The following is an 18,683-nucleotide window of genomic DNA, read 5'->3' on the forward strand; positions in this document are numbered from 1 at the left end:
TGGTGACCAGATAATTATACTAACATGGTATCAGCACACTCTAGCGGACGAAAACAAGATGGTGATATCCAGCGGACGAAGACAAGATGGCGGACATGACGTCATACCAGCTGATGGTAAATACCTTGTTATTGGTGGTGGTATGTCAGTCTGTAGGTGGCTTCTGTGGAGGAAGGATCTGATGTTTTTTTATTTTATGCCCTCACCGGTTTCGAACCAAGGAAGTACATCGATATAATCAAACATAATTCAAATACGTTAATTTTTTATGAATTTTGGAATTTTTTTCATTAAAATCGGATAATAAATAAAGATTTTCAAGATGGCGTCCAAATTTCAAGATGGCGTACATAACGTCATACTAGGTGACGATATATATGCTTTGAAAAAAGTGGTGGGAGTCAGTATGCCAGCGTCCACGATGAGGGAAGGATCGGTCGCCATTTTTATTTTTTTGCACTCGTCGGGTTCGAACCGAGGACTCCGAGCTCCGTGTCTAAAAAGTACGTTTTTTAAAAAAAAATATATTAAAATTTTATTATTTAATTTTTTTATAATTTTTTAAAAAAATTTCATTAAAATCGGATAATAAATAAAAAAGATAAAGATGGCGGCCGTAACGGAAATTGCAACGGTGACGTCATCATCCAATATGGCGGACAACACAATGCCGGAATTTTCGAGAACACAATGACGTAATACAAAATGGCGGATCCAAGATGTCGGATCCAAAATGGCCGCCGTGATCTACTTGTCCCGTTACGTTTTGTCCCGTTACGCTGTGTCCCGTTACGCTCGTCCAAGATGGCCGCCGTTACGTCACAATCCAAGATGGCGGGTGTCACCACAGTCACCACAGCCTGAAGCCTGCCGCAGGCGCCCCTATTATATACTACTTAATTAAATTTATAATTAAAGGTTTTTAGGGTTTATATAGATTCAGTTTGTATGCCACATCATTGTAAGTCCTAAAACTGGCACCCGCTTCTTTATTCTTAAATTCATTTAAGTTAAAATTCTGTTTTCCCTTTGACCGACGGACGCGTATTTTTCTCCACGCGGCCCAAGGCGGGCACCCGGCCTCTTCACCCAGCTGTTGGTCTTATCACTAGGACGTACTCACCCGATGCAAACATTACCCTCTCCCCCTCCGCACCTTTTCACTCACGGCGCGCGTAGTCGTGTCGAGTTCAGTTTCTCCGCCCTGGGCAACCTTCACAAGACGACTGACTGTACTCCCACAGCGGCCTGCTGTGGGAGGCTCGTTTCACGAGCCAAGCAGTAATAATTAGTTTTCATTATCGGCTAGGCCGCATTTGTTTGACCCATCCTAGGTATAAAGTTAATGTATTCTAAACAAAGATTTTTCGTTATTTTGGGCACATACTTCCCGACCTGCTGGAGTAACGATGATATTATTAAACTAAGTTAAGTTAAGAGTATCTTATGTATAGAATTTAAGGTACCTTTTAAACATTAGTTTTAAGTTCTTTGTTGGTAATTTTTTTAGACCAACCAACGTCAAAATTTAGTGTATTTTTTTTGTCTTTGTAAGATTGGACCAAGGTCCAAAGACAAAATGAACACAATGCTCACGCCGGTGTGTCTCCTCCGTGACGAGCTTATGTATGAACAGGGGCGCAACAACAGGGGGAGGGGGGGCAAGGGTATTTTGCCCCCCCCCCCCCCTGAAACCTTGAAGTGGGGGCAAACGGGGAAAGAAAGTGGTGTGTTATCAATTTTTAGATAATAAAACTGCTTAAATAGCACCATTTTCCACCTTGAAATACAAATTTTCCCGGGGGAGGACCCCCGGGCCCCCCACTTCAATAGGGGGGATCGATGATTCTTTATAAAAAGGTATATTGCCCCCACTTTGGAAATTTAGTTGTTGCGCCCCTGTGAATGAACTACAGTTTCGAGGCTTATCAGACCTCGGCAACGTGGCCACGCTGCGAAAGCGACTCCGAGCGGCGTGCGCAGAAGAGATTCAGCCACAAATAGCTAATCTCGCGCACGTGGACCCATTGAATGAATTTAATTGTGTTTGTAACAAATTTCAAGATCTCTACAGCTATACTAATTCAGTAGCAGACGAAACAAATACGAGCCACATCCTACGCGCGCTAACTCGCTTGAATCATATCGCCACGAGGTTTACTAACCTCAAGATAGTAGCCGCAAACAAATTAAATGGGATCTACCAAAAGGAGATCGACAAATGTTAGGCAACATATCCCGGGTCTAACCTTCCAATTGCGGAGCAAACTAGCCGCAATAGATCAAGCACTACTTGAACCCGTAGAAGCAGCGGCAGGAGGAGTAACTGACACTCAAGTACAGCCGCATTCATCACAAATGGAATCTGGAAGTAGCATCAGCTCCCCACCACCTCCTTTACCCTCCCCTCCATCACCCCCCGTGACATCACGCTGCCAGGCATTACCTCGACATTCACCCAATTTCATTTTCCATCTGCGACTGTCATGGCGACGGGTACTCACCTGAGTACCAACGTCACTTACACCCATCCCACCCAATCATTCACCGCTCACCCATTCCATCAACCCCAACCCATGTACCTCCCCCCACCTCACCCACCATGTTCAAACCCTATCGTGAATTCAGGTCCGCCTTTTCATCCCTTCAGATCTCCCCGGGAGCCCACCCCACCTCCTTGGACATTGGAAGATCAGCTTCGCCACTTATAGCCTTTCCTTCCGTCCTTTTCTATTATGATCTTTTATTTATTATGGGTAATCAAATAAACAATATGTCATTAATGATATTACTTATTAGGCTGCTGGTTTTTTGGTTACAATTAAAGATAATGGTTTCTTTCGGGATTTCTGTTAAGCAAAATCTTCTATAGACAATGTCAACATCTATTTTAGGCTTCGTTTTAGAGTGGTTAACATGCTTGATCGCTAGATGGTGTACTTAGTAAATTAGGATGCGTTCTGAAATATTATTAATTAGTGCAACCCGACAAACAATAATTTTGACGGTGGCGCTGTTAGGTACTGTGCTCGACAAGAATGTTTTTAGAATAAATGTGCGGGAGATTGTCGGTCCTCCGGGGCCCCCTGATGACGGGGCACGGTATGGTAAAGACGGCATTGCCACGGACGTGCTGGGGTGCCGCAGAGTGCCCGAGGCTAGCCGCGGTGGACGGCGGCCGGTGGGAGCCGGCGGGCTGCGACGCCGCGGACAGCGACGAGGGGGCGGAGTGCCGCCTGGCGTGCGACGCCGACCGCCAGCTCGTGGGCAGCGCCGTCATCAACTGCACCGCCAGGGGCTGGAACGGCTCCGGCGGCCTCAACCTCCTGCCCAGCTGCAACAGTGAGCACCCGCACACGCCGTGCTGGAACTACCGGTTACACAAGTCCCACTTCCAGTTATATATATATGTACATATATAACAACAGTTCGATTTAGATCATGTACGACAAATCATAGGTACATCAAACTAACGAAGTTATTCTTACAAATGTTCAACAGGTGCACCTCGAGTTATACGGCACACATCCAACTTAAAAGTCCAAGCCTCTTCGGTTCTGTGTCTCAACTCTGGCAAATCATTGGGTAGCGGCGGAACATGGACGCGATCTTATATAAAGCACCAAAGTAAAAAAAAAAAAAATTGCATGGCATTATGTCAGGTGAAAGTGGAGGACAGCGAAAAAAAAAAAAAAAAAAAAGTGCTTCGTCGTCTCGACCATTACGACCAATCCAACGGTCAGGGTCTTCGACGTTCAACCACTCTCGTACATAGAGATTACAATAATTATTTTGAGGCTCCATACTTTTACCAAATTAAGTTTACAGGTTCACCCTATACTAATTGGTGAAAGAGCCATTCATTCACGCGAAAAGCGAGAAGACAATAAAGTCGTATTCGCGCATGAGCTTATCTAAAACTGTTTGTGTTACTCTTTAATTTTGACCTTGAATCAACACTCTACAACGCTTCCAGTTGATTCTATTACATTTTATAACTGGGACATTATTTTATGGACATACTGTAATTTACAGAATTAATTTCAGCCATTGAAATTTCAAGACGTATCCGACATCTGTTGGCAGTGTCATTAAATAACTATGTTGACAATCAAATGATTATCCCGTGACATCTGACCAGCAATTTGTGAAAACAGTTTTCCAACTTATAAATTAATTTGACTAATGTAAAAAGTTTTAGTTAAGCATTCTACCCATGAAACAATTATATTTTTTTTATTTACATTAATTGCTAGTGTACTTTTTAAAGTAACGGCATAATTAATTTTTAAAGCGGGAATTAACATTAGAGCGTTGTTATATCTAGACAATTTTTAGCCGCAATATAGTTGATAAGGTATTAAGCAGTTCACCAATCCCGCAAAATGGCAGCCTACTCCACTCTTACTGGCTGTTGCGCCATGCGTCCGTAACATATAAAATATATATTTATTTCCATTGCCCTGCAGCGCCACTAGTGAGTTGACGTATAACTGTTACTAGTCTGTGAAGTTTCACTCCTAACACGCGTGGCGGTTACGTACCTTTGCTGTTATTTAAGGGAAATGCCTGTAAATTCATCTCGATAGCACTCTTGCATTTTATGTTTTGTTTCAATTTTTCACAAAATATGTTTATTCAAGTTTATGACTCTGACCACTCGCGTCACCTATTATAGAAAATGCAAGAAGGCTATGGGAATAAATTTACAGGAAAAATTCGTAGTATTAACAAGAAAATTAAAAAATATATATTCTTGACGTGTGAGGCCTAGCCATAAACATGGATTGTCATACACATCAAATACTTATCCAAGATTTAATTGTGGGATGGTTTGGGAGAGAGGAGGTTGACAATTTTGAGTATTGTTTGAAAAAAAATTATATAGGACCCATTAATGTTTTTTAAAATCAAATTTTTATTTTATTTCTGCAGTCTCATAATCTCTCTTTTACGTAAATTATAGGACAGACCACACGAATGAAATAATAATACAGTTTTTCTGCTATCCCTATCGTCCTTAAAACACACAATCCTAAATCAGTGGTCCATGGAACAATTGATTACATGCTGAGGTTAAAGTTAGGATTTTATATCACGAATATGATAAAGGTGTTATTTATTATAAGTGAAATAATACTATTAACTCAAGAAATGCTGTTATATTTTATCAGTAAGTAACATTATTCCATTTCGTGGAATAGGGGGCAGTGTGTATACCCCTTATTTCCCATGGCTGCACCTACCACACTTAGCTACAAATTGTGACAATGAATCTGTGAATGAATCAGTTAGGGTAGTCGACCTCGGGGTCATTACAGACTGACGGGAAGACGAGATGAGATGGTTCATTGACGGAATGCGTGGGTGAGGGAACAGGAGTGCCCCGAGAAAACCACACATGCTCACGACAACCTTCGCCACGTGTCCCGCTCTTGGAAGACCCGGGCGCCACCCCGCCGGGAGTCGAACCTGGACCACTCTGCTTTGACCTCTCTGCTACCGAGGCCTTCATGTCGTGGCTTGCACCGTCGTGACCTCAGGCGAAGTCAAGTATTTCTCCTTCTGATCAACCTCATACGAATATTATTTATATACAGAATTAGGCTGAATTCGACTGACAAGCTTCAGCTGCAGGTTTATCATGAAAATATTAGTTGAAAACAAACACACACACACACGTGCACACACATATATATACACACGCACACACGACATGTGGTCTAAAGTGCTTCCCAAGACTGGTATACGCCTTTGAAGTTGCAGCTGAAATGGTATAATAATGTTCTACAAACATCGCAAATCATGTTGCTGAAGTAAAATTATTTAATGGAAATAATTAAGGGTAACACCATTATTTACCCTAAATAATGCGGTTTTTAAAGGCTGATTATTAATTTACATTTCAAAAGTAACAGGTCGTATTGTTGTATTACCCTATAGGCCTACCCCACCGTTTTAGAAAAACCCTATTCTTTCATTTTGAACGAAATACTTCGTCACCTGGCAGGTGTGCAACACTCACTACACTCAGTTTTAAACAGCTGCCTAAAACCAGGGGCACTGATTGTCAAATAATATACACGCAAGTAAATATATTTTTGGGGAAAAAAATTGACCTAATAATAAACTATAGTAACTGCAGACGTAGCTTAAAAGCAAATGCTGAAAAAACCATACCTATCATAAATCACCATAAGAGGAAATTGTCACTTTACCTTTGTTTATGTGGAAATATCTTAAAATAAAACATAATTTATCAAAGGATGTTTTGCTTTAAGCGCTACAGTTCACAAAATTTAGCATGCAAAGTGTGATAAATGTATTTTAATTCTGGAAGTCACCACGCATCAAGGCACAGCCAATGGATACAGGTTGTTCCATTTACCACCGGAACACACACATGTATCATAGCGTGGACGGGCACTAAGTAGTATGTAGTGCTTATGTTGATTACGTTCGGGTTGTTAAACGTGCCACCCGATTTCCATATTTAAAACGCAATATTCAGATTTTAAGAGCTAACTTTTGTGATCTGTAGAACGTAAGGTAATTAGAAAGTTATGTTTTATGACAAAATATTTCCCCACAAATAAAGGTTTGACCACATTTTTTTTCTCGTGATGTTTGATGACACTTGTGGTTTGTTCAACATTCACTTTTATGTACTTTAAGTTACGTATGTAATGGTTTTAGTTTAATTATTAGTTCTATGTTTTCTTCGCAATACTTTCATTGTCGTGTACGTCACTTAAGAATCAATGCCCCTTATTTCAGGCAGGTGCTTGAAACTGAGTGTAGTGAGTTTTGCACACCTGTCAGGCATGGAAGTATTTAGTTCTAAATTTTAGATTAGCGTTTTGCTAAAAAGTTGAGGTATAGGTTAGTACAACAAGAAGACCTTTTCTTTTATTTTTTAAATGTACCTACATTAATAATCAACCTTTAAAAACAGCATTATTTATGCTAAATAACGGTGTTACCCTTAATTATTTCCCTTAAACAATTTTCTTCAGCGACAAAATTTGTAGTGTTTGTAGAAGTTTGTTTAAGTAGACTTTACGCAGACGCTTGACATTTCATCATATACAGTTTTTATTTTATTTTTTAAAAAAGAACTTTTTGGCTGTAACTTCAAATGTGTATACCAGTCTTAGGAAGCATTTTAGACAATATGTCATATATATTACCTATACAATATATATTTTTAAAACTTATTTTAACGTGATAAGCCCGAATGCGAAATTTTTCGGTTGAATTCAAACTCATCCTCTATAGTTGTACATTTTGGATCTATCTGGAACCATGGTAGTTAAGGGGCCGCCTAGTTGTGGGTGTATTTGCGTTAGTGACGCGAAATAAGGACTAGGCTCACTAGTGATTCTTCTACGGAGTAGCCTCTAAGTCAAGGCTCTGAACCGATGCGCAGTCTTCTCGTCGGGCATAGGATAACTTTGATATTAGAGTGGTAACCGTAACGTTATAAGGTGGAGACAAGTGATGCAAGTCCCTTGAGTGCTTTTAAAAAGCCCTTCCGGTGTTAGGCCTACATACCTACAGATAAAACGTGATTATGAAAACACGTCTTTTTAGCTATTTTTACGGGAACAAAACTTTTCATCCTCCCTCAGAGTATTCTTAAATGTTTTTTCGTAAACAGACCCCACTCGGATATGTTGATCGGTTTCCAAATCGCGTGGTTTGTTCCGAAGCTCTGCGCACCGGGTAGGCGGGCCCTTGAGCGATGATCACTTGCCTCCTACCAAGGCGATTCGGGTTCTATTCCCGTCGCTGTCAGACCCGTACGTCTCGAAAGTGGGGAACGAGGCGGACGTTTCTACGAACCGGTGGGTTTCCTCGGGGTGCTACCGTTTCCACCCTTAAATGAATTATTTCACCGTCTCACATTAAGTCTCTGGTGACATTTGTGCCGAGAGACGTTACACCCTAATTCATTCATTTGATCGGACCCCAGGGTCATTGCATTGAGCGCCGATGCCTGGCGATGATGCCAGTCTCCAGAAATGACAGGACTGCTACAGTTCTCATCTCGGAAGACATTCGTTTCGGTGCCTTCGCCTAAACAAGCTATTACCTAATATCGTGTTCTTTGGACGAGTACCTACTATTATAAGCAGAACTATAGCTTGGAAATACCCGTCAACCGCAATCGGCGCAGGAAGAATTGAAAATCTGTTTTTTTTTTTGCCGCCACGGTGTGCGCCGGCTAATCACATGCAAGACATTCAGATTCTACACAGTAACAAATGATTGTAATGTGATATTTAACTCCACAGAACTTTTCCGATTCTCATTTATTTTTCTTACAAAATATTTAAGAGCTGCATGTTCGATCAATTAGGCTATAACTGAAATTATTATTTTTTTCACAACAGGCCATATAAATAAATTACTAATTAATACTAAAAAAAGCGTCCATGAGCTTTACAAGCGCATTCTCTACCGGTGTGATACCGAGCAAGTTGGGACTTCAGAAGGAGAATATGTTTATCATAATTATAATGCCAGTTTTATTACGTATTATAAAACTTGTTATTACTTTTTACTATGACTATTTAGTTTACCAAATATATTCCAGTGTAGTTTCACTATCATAAAGTTTCATTTGGCACACCAATACGTTTCGTATGTCCCTTAATGTTTACGAAAGTGACTATATACAGGTTTATGTTGCTACACGTGGGTCCGTCATCTTGAAGATTTCAGCACCGTGTTAACACATTTCCGTTCATTCGACTTCCGTTACATTCATTCCAAATACCGTACGTATACCGAGAGGCAACATGTTTACACATCCAAAAGTCTGGTTAAGCCAAAATAAATATTCTAGTATTGTGACTACTGTGACTGTGGCACGGCTCAAGAAGCGAGTGTTTCGTTTGATGTCGTTGCAGCCACAGAGCAGGTTGCCAAGATCATCCTGAACAAGATCAACCAGACCATGACTGCGATAAAGGAGATGGACCAGAAGGCAGGGATGTTGTTCGTGCTGGACGAGTCCGGCAGCGTGACGGAGGCAAACTTCCAGATCGAAAAGGATTTCGTTGAAGCATTAGTAAATGCGTTCCCGTGAGTACTAACTGTATAGTCCAACATCTCTTAGTTCGTAAAATAGTTATTGGAATGGGCAAGATTGAATTAAAACTTATTTTGGACTTACGACATTCCCGGATTACTCTGTATATCGTAGAGAAAACCTCAAGAATTAAGAATGAAAAATTAACACACAAGCACACAGACAAAATAAAAATATCAACTTATTTTACGTCAAAGTGCTTGTCTGTGCTGTGACAGTGTTTTAACTAACCTTTTTCCCGGAATTCTATGCGGGGGTACAGATTTTTTTGAACGATAAAAAATAGATAATAAATAAATATTTAACACTTGTATTAAAAAAAATACTTGAATTTTGACACTAACACACTGACATATGGGCCTACATTAGTAGCCATATGTGACGTGGCTTATAACACAGGAACACACTGTCATCACTGATATTTTGCAAATCTTTTCATAACTTCTCCCCTTGCGTCCACCACTGGTTGTTGTAAAATTTGAGATATTTGGTAATATTCATTGCAGAGAAACAGCGAAATTTCTACCTGGTCAAGGTTTATTCTACTACAGGTAGGAAAGATAACTGGTTTAATGTTGACACACTTAATTGTTTCGCAGCCAGATACCAGTGATATTTTTTCTCAGTTTTGTTGTCGCTGCTGTGTGTGCAAGGACGTATGCATTGCCAATAGTGGTTACATCAATATATCTTCCTGGCCGGTTCCAACAATACTGAAAATGAAAATCTCTTGTCAACAGTCACCTTAGTATCCCAATAACGATAGTTACTCATTGTAGTGCACATTGTTAACAGTAGGTAGAAATTAATTTGCAGTCGTGTTTTAGATTCTGAAATGGCGATTCCGAACTCTTCAGTTAGCTCGTCAATTTAGGAGACCATAACAATAGTTAATGTATCGATTATTTATCTCTCATGCATAAAATGAATTATCGACAGCACGATTGCATTAAAGGAAGTAAACACTTTCCTTGGAGCGTTTTTTTATTATGATTTGTGATACTCCCATTTACGTACAGAATAAAATTTGTACTTTTACAAAATAATTACTTCGAAAACAGTTGCCAAAAACGTTTGTAACATACAAGAAAAATATTATTTTGATAGATATTTTATAGAAGCATGAATTATTTTAACCATGGAAAATATAGTCGAATATTCAACAATTTTATTTTATTTTTTTGCTTATTAATATGCACAGTTAATATGTAAATCTATTCAGAGAACGATTTACTAATAAATTTAATGTAAATACTGGGACAACACAAAGCATAAATGCTCGGGCAAGAAACCTAACACAGTATTACTGCGAACATTATTTATTAGCAATACAGCTACTTTTACGTAAATATACAAATTTGCGAATTTATTTATATCAGCATGAATATTACAGTTCCACATACAAATATTTTTACAGGCCATAAGCAACCATTTCACGATGACAAAAAAAACCACACACCTATTGACTTTAATTTTCCCTGTGCCGAAATCGCCCATTAGAAAACTCGTTTTCTTCCTATCATGTTACAGAATAATTCGTAACCTTATTTAGGATTACACAGACGATCAGACATAGAAAATGTTTTTCTGATGATTCGAAAATAGCTACAAATTTCCTGTCACAATTTTGTTAAATGTACTTTAACCGAAGCAAGATGTTCCGCGTTGGAACCGCAAATGTTGCAACATCGCAGCACGCATGCGCACTCTACCCCCAACACGTATCATTGCATGATTCACGGAGTTAGTTGTCAGGAGACGGCATACTATAACGTAGTTGAAACCACAAACATGGCAGAAACGGTGCTTGATTACGTCTGATGGTGGTAAGTATGAATTATAACGCAGTCAATCCCATTAAAAACCACGTCATTTGAAACAGTTTCGACAACGCAAACACTACATTCGAGCCAACGTCTGGGGCGTTGAACCCACACGGCGCAGACCATTAGCTGATGAGAAAGGACTTGGCCCGGTTACCACGAGACCATGCAGACGTGGCATTGTGCTCTGTGCATTGTGCGCAGTGGCGTAGCTAAAGTGACTGGTGCCCCTGGCCAGACTTGAAAATGGCGCTACCCTCATGCATTAAAAGAGAGGGGGGAAGGTTCAGTAACCGCGAAACCGTCGTGGCGGCGCCCCCTCCTGCTCCGGCGCCCCTGGCGGGGGCCATCCCTGCCACCCGCTTGCTACGCCCACTGATTGTGCGATCGGTCGGCAGGCTGTCGCAGAACCGGTCGGCCGGGGTGATCACGTTCAGCGGGCCGGGGGAGGCGGCCGTGGACATCGGCCTGAGGCAGACCTCCACCTGCGACTTCCTCGACGAGCTGAAGAAAGTCGCCTACAGCGGCGGCTTCACTGACATGGCCGGCGCGCTATCCCTCGCCAAGGACGAGATCGACTACAGCGCCGCGGGCGGCAACCAGTCCATCACCCTGATCTGTGAGTTGCTCTCGGGCGATCCGCGTCCCGTCGACATCGGCTTGTGCGCCATGGTGGTGCCATGGTGGCTGGCACATTGTTGCGGTTATAATTATTATTGACCATCATTGTGCATGCTTCAGTTCCACTGCGATAAGTGTTGACACAAAGTCAACTGAAATATGTGCTGGTTTGGAATAAAACCTTAAACTTAACAATCAAGGCACAAGTGTGTGTCTTTATCATTTGTAAATATTGGTTTACACTCCCTAAATATGGTAGTGTAAAGGATAATGTTGAAAAAAATGCTCAAAAGAAAAGATGTGGATTACATCACCAGTCTGTGGTTCAATGTTGCAACCACAAGAGTTTCTACTGCACAGATTGCGCGCGCGGTCTGACACCACAATTACTCTATGTTTGCAGTCTGCAGCGAAGCTTTAAGCCAAGGTGGGGGGGGGGGGGGAGAGGCGGCCGAAGGGGCCCATGCCCCTCATGAATAAAAAATAAATATATAAATTTAACATTGAGATCCCGCTAGTACAAAATTAGTTAAAATTTGTACTTTTAACACCTAATACTCTTAGAGCGCATGGTGAAATGCTGCAAAACTATCTTGTTTATTAGAATCAACGGAAAGTTAATTTTAGCTTGTAGGTAACATTTTCTTAAAATATTTTGTCTTCGTATTTGTGAACTTAACGCTTAAGTGATAAGGGGCCCGCTTGGCTGAATGCACGAGCTCTAAGGGCGACAATGGGCCGCGCATCACACGCCTCACAGTCTCTGCGCGCTAGGCACAGAACTGGCGTGCAGTCTTCGCGTCGGTAACACGTCTCTGTGGAACTTACAGTGGTAACCCTGTAGTTTTATGCTGGAATATTAAACATTAAGGATCCGTTCACATACCTATACCACTTTCAAAATTTTAATGGCTAAAATCATCCGTGAGAACATCCGTTTTAGCTTTTTTTTACTGTCCAAAAAATACATGTTAAAGACAAAACCAAGAAACTAAACTTGTACAAGTTAGTGCATTGGTTATTGAATGCTGTCAGTATACAGAAACGTTTTAAGAGAAACCCCGTAGAGGGTTGCGAGTGGCGCCGCCAGGCCGCAGTGCTGGACGCCGCTGGTTGCAGTCGCCATCACGGACGGCCAGAGCCAGTCGGACCCGGCGGACGCGGCCAGGCTGCTGCGGGACAGCGGACACACCTTGTTCGCCATCGGCGTGGCCAGCTACGACCGCGCGCAGCTGGAGCCGCTCGCGTCCACCTACAAGGACGGCTCCAAGCTCTTCTTCGGCCTGCCCAACTTCCAAGTGTTCCAAGTGGTGGCGGAGTACCTCAAGACGAGTGAGCGCGCTCTAAGTGTATCTTGTAGGAGAGTCCGAATTCAGGAAGGCCCTAGCTTCCTATCTGGCCGAAGCCTAGTAAAGCAAGGAATCGCCATGTAAAGAAGGGTCGTATGCATCGTGTCCTTTGTACTGGGATTGGTCAGAAATTGGAGCCATGGCTATTTCCCTTATTTTTAAACGTGATTAAAACGACGATAATTTGGGTCCAGGTAAAACCTAAATAGACACAGGGCAAACCCTGTGCACATACATGTGGGGTGAACATTTGCATGCAATACAGGAAACAGAGGAGGGCTTGGATGAAGAGTTGGTCAGAGTAGAAATGAGTCAGCCATGCGGGGGTTGGGACACTTGGATACTAGGTCCACTTTCATATTTTAAACGGGTCTGGATTTTGATAACAAAGGACGCCAGCGCCTCTGGTGGTTGGTGGCTGCACTCACCACCCACCCGCCCTCCAGCTTCACCTGAGACACAGGAATAAGAAAACAAACTAGGCACTGGATTAGTACATGTTAAACAATGAGCGCGCCTACACATGCTGCATGTACATTAGGTTCACACCTCAAATTTGCATCAATACTCCCCCAGGCAGGTAATCCCATTAGGGCATAATCCTGGTTAGGAGAAAGATGGGTCTTTTACATGCCAGACACTGTTACCAGAGCCTAACATGGGTTGCTTGAACCGGGAAATAGATTCGCCATTTACAATCGCGGCATGTTACTGGAGAGCGCCCGGCTAGGTCGAGAGGTTGAGGAGACCCATCCCAACTTCGGCCCCACCGAAACACCCCAGCTCCGCCGTCCACCCCCAGACCTCCAACAGAGCCAGCCCCCTCTGAGGGATCTGAGTAGCAACGACACGGAACCATACCTCTCACATCCCTGGGACCCCTCGGTCACCCAGTTACTCGTGATCCAGCTGAGGCCTATCCAACCTCTACTAGCTCAGCAGGCTAGTACCCGAGCTTAAGTAGCTCAACACTTCCACTCGTCAACAGGGCGGGGACCCTTCGGAGTGTTCTCCAAGCATAGGAGGACCACTACCACCACGTTTCCTACTCCAATCCTGATCCTGAGCCATTAGAGGAAATCTCAGCAGGGAACTATCACAGTAAAGGATCAGTCCCATGGCACCCTTCATCTTCAGGTATAGTGCTTTCCCAGGCAGCCTCATAGCGGGAGAGCACCCCCTAATCCGGACTTGGATGTCCTTGGGTACTTCAATATCAGCATATCCCCCGCCCGAAGGTTACAGCTTTGCCAGAGCCCGGGTAGGTATGGTAACACTAAACCAAGGATTGCCTTAATTACCATCCCTTAGACTATCCACCGCCCGAAGGTTACAGCTTTGCCAGAGCCCGGGTGCCCGGATAGGGAGCGAAACCCCGCCACGCTACCGCCCTTCGCTATTCCATATGCATCCTGGATTCTTCACGTTGAATCCAATGCTTTGAGACACCACCTAGGGTTTGGGGGTCCAAAACCCCCCAGTGGACTTTCTGCTGGAGCAAGTCGTAGTCACCTACCCACAGCTTACTAATCCACCAGAATTCCCGTTCCGACATACCGAGGAAGTCTGAGGAGTGGGCACCCCCGGCATTTCTCATATTTGTTTAAACACTGGCGCCACGAGAAGGCTATGGGTCGCCGTAAGCGGGAGAGGCTATATATTCGCATCCCACGCCCTTTTTGGATCTTGCTGAGAGCTTCACTCAGATACTAGAGCCGAATACAACTCCGACACTTCATAGGTCCGCTCTTCATCCCACAAGGTTGACGGGAAACCCTGTGGGACGCAAGACCCTTAAGCCAGCTACACATGCTGCAGTCCCTTTTATAGTGACAGCACCAAGGTCACTGGTCACGTGGGAGCGCGAGTTCTCATTCACAAGGCCAGAACTCATTTCCTCCCGCCATTAGCACCATGGAGTTAGGAATTGTCAGGAGATGGCATGCTGTGACGTTGTTGAAGTCAATTTTTACCTCCACGTCGTCATATTAGAACACACAAAACATTGCGAAAATGGTGCTTGTTTACTCTTGATTAAGGTTATTAAGTATGAATTAGAATTTCCTTCGTTAAAAACAGTCACTTACATTTGATTTAATACAATTTCTTGGGCATACGCTGTTGTAGTTTTGCACTGTTTGTCATGGAAAAATTCAAGAACTCAAATTAATAAATAAAAATGAAGATTGCAGAGTTAATTGGTTACAGCTACAGCAGCTTTATAGGGAACATGTTGGACTATAGCGATATAGTACTTACAGGATGTCCATAAAAGAATGTCCCAGTTCCAAGCAATAGCTTCTTCAATTGTGTCTCAACTTTGGCAAATAATTAGGTAACGGCGGGACGTAGACACGACCTTTTATAAAGCCCCAAAAGGAAAAATAAATATAGTTTAAAAAACTAAAGAAACATGCTTTTAAAGATTATCAAACTAAAAAGTTAAAAATAATTTTAAAATTTAATTTATGACAATAGTATATAAGCAATACTAGTATAAATGAGAAAAAAGCTTGAGGCGCTTTGTGCCATATTTTTTGTATATTAAGCGCCCCATGCTTTTTTCTCATTTATACTAGTATTGCTTATATACTATTGTCATAAATTAAATTTTAAAATTATTTTTAACTTTTTAGTTTGATAATCTTTAAAAGCATGTTTCTTTAGTTTTTTAAACTATATTTATTTTTAACTTTTTAGTTTGATATTCTTTAAAAGCATGTTTTTTTTTAAAACTATATTTATGTATAATTATCATAGGGAAATGAGTTACCGACACTACCTATTACCATCTGAGATAACTATTTGGAGTTGCAACGTCACAAAGAAATGGTAACGTCTCTCCGAATCATTTACTGTTAGATGTATGGATATAATCTTAGAATTTACCGTGGCCGGGAGTAGAACCCACGATCGCTGAATCCGAAAGCTGACGTCACAGAAGTCGCGCGCCTTAGACCGCTCGGCTAACGAACGTAATGAAATTGGTGGGACATTTTACAGTGATGAGCCACTCACTCTTAGTCGAGAGTTACAGACGGACAGACAAACAAACATACAGGTGAAGCTAATATAAAGCATGTAATTATGTTGTAAGTGTTTAAATGGGCAGAGACGGTATTATGGACGGCAGGGTTTATGATTATATTTGTAGATGGCTGGGTTGAAAAGCTAAAGATTTATTTTTGTTTTCATTTTCTATTAGAATTAAATCGCTTTTAAATACAGAGCGAATGGCTTTGTTAGTCAAAGCAACAGTTTTAAAACTTGTAATCACTTCTTGCATTAAATTTGCACTTACTTGAAATTTTATATCATATTGTTAATAGTACTATGTTTTAAAATTTTTATTATATCTTCAAAAAAGTTTAGAATTACATTTTCGGTTAAAATATATTCCATGTTGATCTGTATCACCATATTAAATAGTTAAACAGCGAGAAAATAATATAAATGACAAAAAAGTATTATTAAATACAAATTATTTGATTATAAAATGTTAAAGATATTATTGTTTCTTTGATGAGGACCCAAAATATAATTTGTGTTTTAATTTTTTTTCCAGCTTACAAAAACAACGTAGCTCTTACATGTAAGTACCTATCAAATTGTGTTTAATACGTAATTTAAAATAAATGAACTAAAATAGCAATATTTTTATATTAAAATTCATATATTACTACATTATTGGATTTAAAAAAAATGAAAGCATCAAAATGCTCAATACTTTCAACTTTCACTAAGATAATGTGGGCCAGAAGAAATGTATAACAAACTCTTGGAAGACGTGTATTTTTTTAGGTACGTGGTGATGAACTTGAAACTATATCACCGAATTAATACAATTTATGATTATCTCTAACTAGGATAATCAAGTAATTCTAATGGCATTGTTTTACGAAGAGGAAGAAATAACTTATGTGCGGTACTCTTCAAAACACTTCTGTGACATGGCCCAGCAAATTTTTTTTATTCGATTTGTAAGCTCACCACATAGAGAAAAACTAACCAGATTATCAAATAATGTTTTTCATTAGCTCCATGAAGATGATTTAGGAAAGAGATGAAATAGTTGAGAATCACTATAATAAAGAAAAATTTCAGATTTTTTCTTTAGTGTAGCTGGAAAGTATAAATGGCTGTGCACACTAAGGAGTCGTGCTCATCTGCGTGGATTCTATTGGTGATGGTTCACGCCAATTTAAGTGTAACTCATCATTCATGAACCACGTTGTTCGACGCCGTAAAACTTTCCCATTGAAACGCAGTGCAACTTTCAGTTTGATCTTCCTTGTTGCAGGCACATGAAGACAGCTTGGAGTATTTCCTCGGCACATCTGTTGCTCAGCACCTCACGATGTGGACAGTTGATTCTTTATAGTTCATATATACTTCTGCACGTGCCTTACATGTAACTACACTGTGTTACTTCTATATGTTTGTACTTGTATTAAACATTTTGTATGTATTTACATGTTGGTTTATTTCGCACCCTCTCCCGTATACTCCCTCCTCAAGGTGTTACAAGAAGTTGCCACAAATGGCGTGCTTTTCTTGTGGCGAAGAACCTATTCCAATATTTTCAATTAAGAAAATAGTTGTGCATGCATAAAACATATTTGCATTTTATTATGCAACAAAATTTCTAGTTGGATGAATATACTTCTTCATAGCGTTACGAGTGGGTTAATCAGGTCCGGAAATGATAGCCCAATTAATTAATTGAAGTTTTATTTATTAACTAACAATTACACTATTTCTTAATTTACAAGTATCTATATGTCCGTCCATAAATGAATCGCACTTTTGTAAGTCCATTATTGACTCTCTACAATGGAGCTCGGTTCGACAATGCTTCTCTCTACTTTTCGTCTCTTACCGCGCACCTCTGTATCAAGACACTGCCTCGCACTACTTATGTACTCGTCCGCCGCACACACAACACCGACCCAGATGCTCCTGTCCCGATGATCCAATCATCGCACTTGAAGAGCGTCGCTTGTCGCCTGATATCGCCTACTGTCACCTATTGTCGCTCGCCGAGGGGTCACTCACTCTCTTAACTTCACTGCCCTCGCAGGTCAACCTCCTCGTTTATATTACGCTAAGCGCCGCTCTGGAGAGGTCTCGTGGCACTTCGAAGTGTCGCGTCATCAGAATCCCCGACTTAACACTCGAAGCTGTGAGAACAATGGTGTCATATTTACGCTCTGGTTACGTGTCACCACTGCTAATCGGATTAGGCTTGTAGAAGTAATGGAGGTACGGGCGCTACCTGTATCACGCCCCTCCCACAGTCTGGCACGCGGGCTGACTGGCCAGCCTCGTCGCTAGACTCCTCGTAACAATAGCGTTGAAATGTATGTCGTCGAAATGTGAGTAGCGTTCGAAATTGAGATGATGTGGAGACTGGCGTAGCTTCAATGTGTTGGTGGTGTAAAACTCTGGTTCCATGCTCTATGCTAGAAGTAACACAGAGAAGTGGATTGCGTTGAGTCATGGATGCCTTGCAGTGTCTCCCGTCAGCGCCTCTGTGCGCCCCGGTTCTCAGTCTCGAACACAAGTAGGCCGGTCAGTTAAGGGAATGTGCTTATTCAACAACATAGCATGACTCGCTGACATAGAAACGAGATAGACGGCGCGCGCTAGTTGCGCAGTAAAAAAACTTTTGCGTGCAACATTGATCCATCACGTCGGATGCTGGTGGTAGGCCTACTTGTTGATGTTATGATACTTCGCACGCTTATTTTGCCACAGTTTTAATGCAGTTTGTGGTTTATATTTAATTACTGG

The 18,683-nt window shown here is 41.4% G+C and overlaps 1 protein-coding gene across 2 annotated transcripts in view; it reads left to right on the forward strand.

The window, feature by feature from the left end:
* Positions 1-17,358, forward strand: part of LOC134530632 (uncharacterized) — a 70,140-nt gene extending 52,782 nt beyond the window's left edge. For both annotated transcript variants that reach the window (XM_063365639.1, XM_063365640.1), the window contains 6 exons: positions 3,148-3,342; positions 8,916-9,090; positions 11,319-11,539; positions 12,661-12,873; positions 16,456-16,482; positions 17,191-17,358. In XM_063365639.1, the coding sequence (XP_063221709.1) occupies positions 3,148-3,342; positions 8,916-9,090; positions 11,319-11,539; positions 12,661-12,873; positions 16,456-16,482; positions 17,191-17,198 (839 nt within the window). In that variant the 3' untranslated portion in view covers positions 17,199-17,358. The remainder of the gene's footprint in view (positions 1-3,147; positions 3,343-8,915; positions 9,091-11,318; positions 11,540-12,660; positions 12,874-16,455; positions 16,483-17,190) is intronic.
* The last annotated feature ends 1,325 nt before the right edge of the window (positions 17,359-18,683 follow it).

The sequence above is a fragment of the Bacillus rossius genome, chromosome 3, assembly GCF_032445375.1.
Source record: "Bacillus rossius redtenbacheri isolate Brsri chromosome 3, Brsri_v3, whole genome shotgun sequence".
NCBI classification, from domain to species: Eukaryota; Metazoa; Arthropoda; class Insecta; order Phasmatodea; family Bacillidae; genus Bacillus; species Bacillus rossius.